Consider the following 2,115-nt stretch of genomic DNA (forward strand, 5'->3'; position numbering starts at 1 on the left):
CACATTCTTGGGCTCATGATGGTCAGGTAGTGGAGAGGCTTACATATGGCCACATATCTGTCAAAGGCCATGGCTATGAGCAGCACCATCTCCACACCACCAATCACATGGATGAAGAAGATCTGAGCAATGCAGCCTCCAAAGGAGATGACTTTGCGCTTTCTGAAAAGGTCATAAATCATCTTGAGAGAAGTGACAGAAGAAATACCCAGGTCAATGAAGGAGAGGTTGGCCAATAGAAAATACATGGGAGAGTGTAAGTGAGGGTCAGTGGTCACCGTGAGCATAATGAGAGAATTTCCCATCATGCTTGCCACATAAAACACAGAGAACAATACAAAGAGGAGAAGTTGGATCTCCCAGGAATCGCTGAGTCCCAGAAACACAAACTCTGACACCACAGATTGATTTGCTCCATCCATTGGCTGTGTGGGCATTGCTACCTGAAAGAGAAAAATAGGAGAAAATGTAAATTATGATAATTTTATTCATAAACAAAAAGGAGAGAAGTCAAAGTAATGAAAGCATATTTCCACTTTAGCATTAAAACCAACCAAATTGGCAACAGGTATATGAAAAATTGTCAACATCCAAATCATCAGGGATATGCAAATGTAAATGATGAGATATCATCTCATACCTGTTAGAATACCTATTATCAAAAAGACAAAAAGTAGCAACTGTTGGCAAGGCTTTGGAATAAGGAAACCCTTATACCCTATTGATGAAAATGTAAATTCACACAGCCATTATAAAACACAGTGTGTAGGTTCCTCAAAAAATAAAATAAACCTACCATGTGATCCAGAAATCCCACTCTGGGTATATTTAGAAAGGAATTGAAATCAATATCTCAGCAAGATATCTGCACTCCCGTGTACATTGTAGCATTATTCATAAGAGCCAACATGTGGTAACAACCTCAGTGTACACTGACAGGTGAATGGATGGAGACAACAGGTTGAGAGGGGAGGTGTATACACATATACAATGGAATATTCTTCCACCATAAGAAAGAAGGCAATCCTGTCATTTGCAACAACATGGATGAAGCTGGAGGAAATTGTGCTGAGTGAAATAAGACAGACACAGACAGACAAATTCTATAAGATCCCATTTATATGTGGAATCTAAAGATATCAAACTTATACAACTAGAGATTAGAATAGTGGTTGACAAGGGCTGGTGAAGGGGTGTGGATGGGGAGATGTTATTCACAGGGTACACGTTTCAGTAAAACCAGAGAATAAATCTAGAGGTCTATCGTGAAGCATAGCTACTGCAGTTAATAACAATGTATTGCACTCTTGAAAATTGCTAAGAGGGTAGATCTTCGATGCTCTCACCACAAAGAAATGATAAGTTTGGGAAATGATGAATATGTTGATTAGCTTGAATTAAGGATTTTATAATGTATACATGTATCAAAACATCACATTATGCACCATAAATATATACAATTTTTGTGAACCACACCTTATTAAAGTTGGCGGGCATAGAGAAGGACAACCTAATATGCTCACAGATTCTCTAATTGTTGTCACACAGAGACAGTGGTGACTGTCAAGTGGAGGCGTTCTCTTCCACCAAATTGTCTCTGTTTTAATCCCTTTCTGCTTTATCCCAGAATAGTTGCTGTGATGTTCCTCATGAGATACAAGATTGTTCAACATTGGTAATAGAAATTTAACTCCAAATTCTTTTGATTTTTGCTTCAGTACTAATATAGCTTGGCTCCAGTCACACAAAGTGATTCATGTTTTTCAACTATTTAATATTATATCCACTCCAAGACTACCAGCCTTATTCACGCAAATAAGCACCTCCTTCTCACTCCCTACCTCACAAAAGTACCAATATTCAAGATTTATTAAGTGTTTACCATATCTGTGACATCTAGCTTTATATTACTAGTATTTATTTTACTATCCCTTATATTACAGTGAACTAGGTACAAGTCTAACTCACCAAATAGCCTGTAAGCATCTGAAAGGCATGGATTGTGATTTTTTTACATTTGGATTCTTTGAAGCTATGAAACAGTGGTCCACAGACAGATGCAGTTGAACAAACTGTCTTTTACCAGTTTTCATTATTTTTTTTTTTTTTTTTTTT

General features: G+C 37.3%; 1 protein-coding gene across 1 annotated transcript in view; it reads right to left on the minus strand.

Annotated features, from left to right (window-relative positions):
• Positions 1-422, minus strand: part of LOC105814335 (olfactory receptor 4F3/4F16/4F29-like) — a 4,522-nt gene extending 4,100 nt beyond the window's left edge. The window contains exon 1 of the mRNA XM_012649263.1: positions 87-422. Within this exon, the coding sequence (XP_012504717.1) occupies positions 87-422 (336 nt within the window). The remainder of the gene's footprint in view (positions 1-86) is intronic.
• Between the last annotated feature and the right edge of the window lie 1,693 nt (positions 423-2,115).

This window comes from Propithecus coquereli, unplaced genomic scaffold (genome assembly GCF_000956105.1).
Source record: "Propithecus coquereli isolate 6110/MARCELLA unplaced genomic scaffold, Pcoq_1.0 Scaffold3, whole genome shotgun sequence".
Lineage (NCBI taxonomy): Eukaryota > Metazoa > Chordata > Mammalia > Primates > Indriidae > Propithecus > Propithecus coquereli.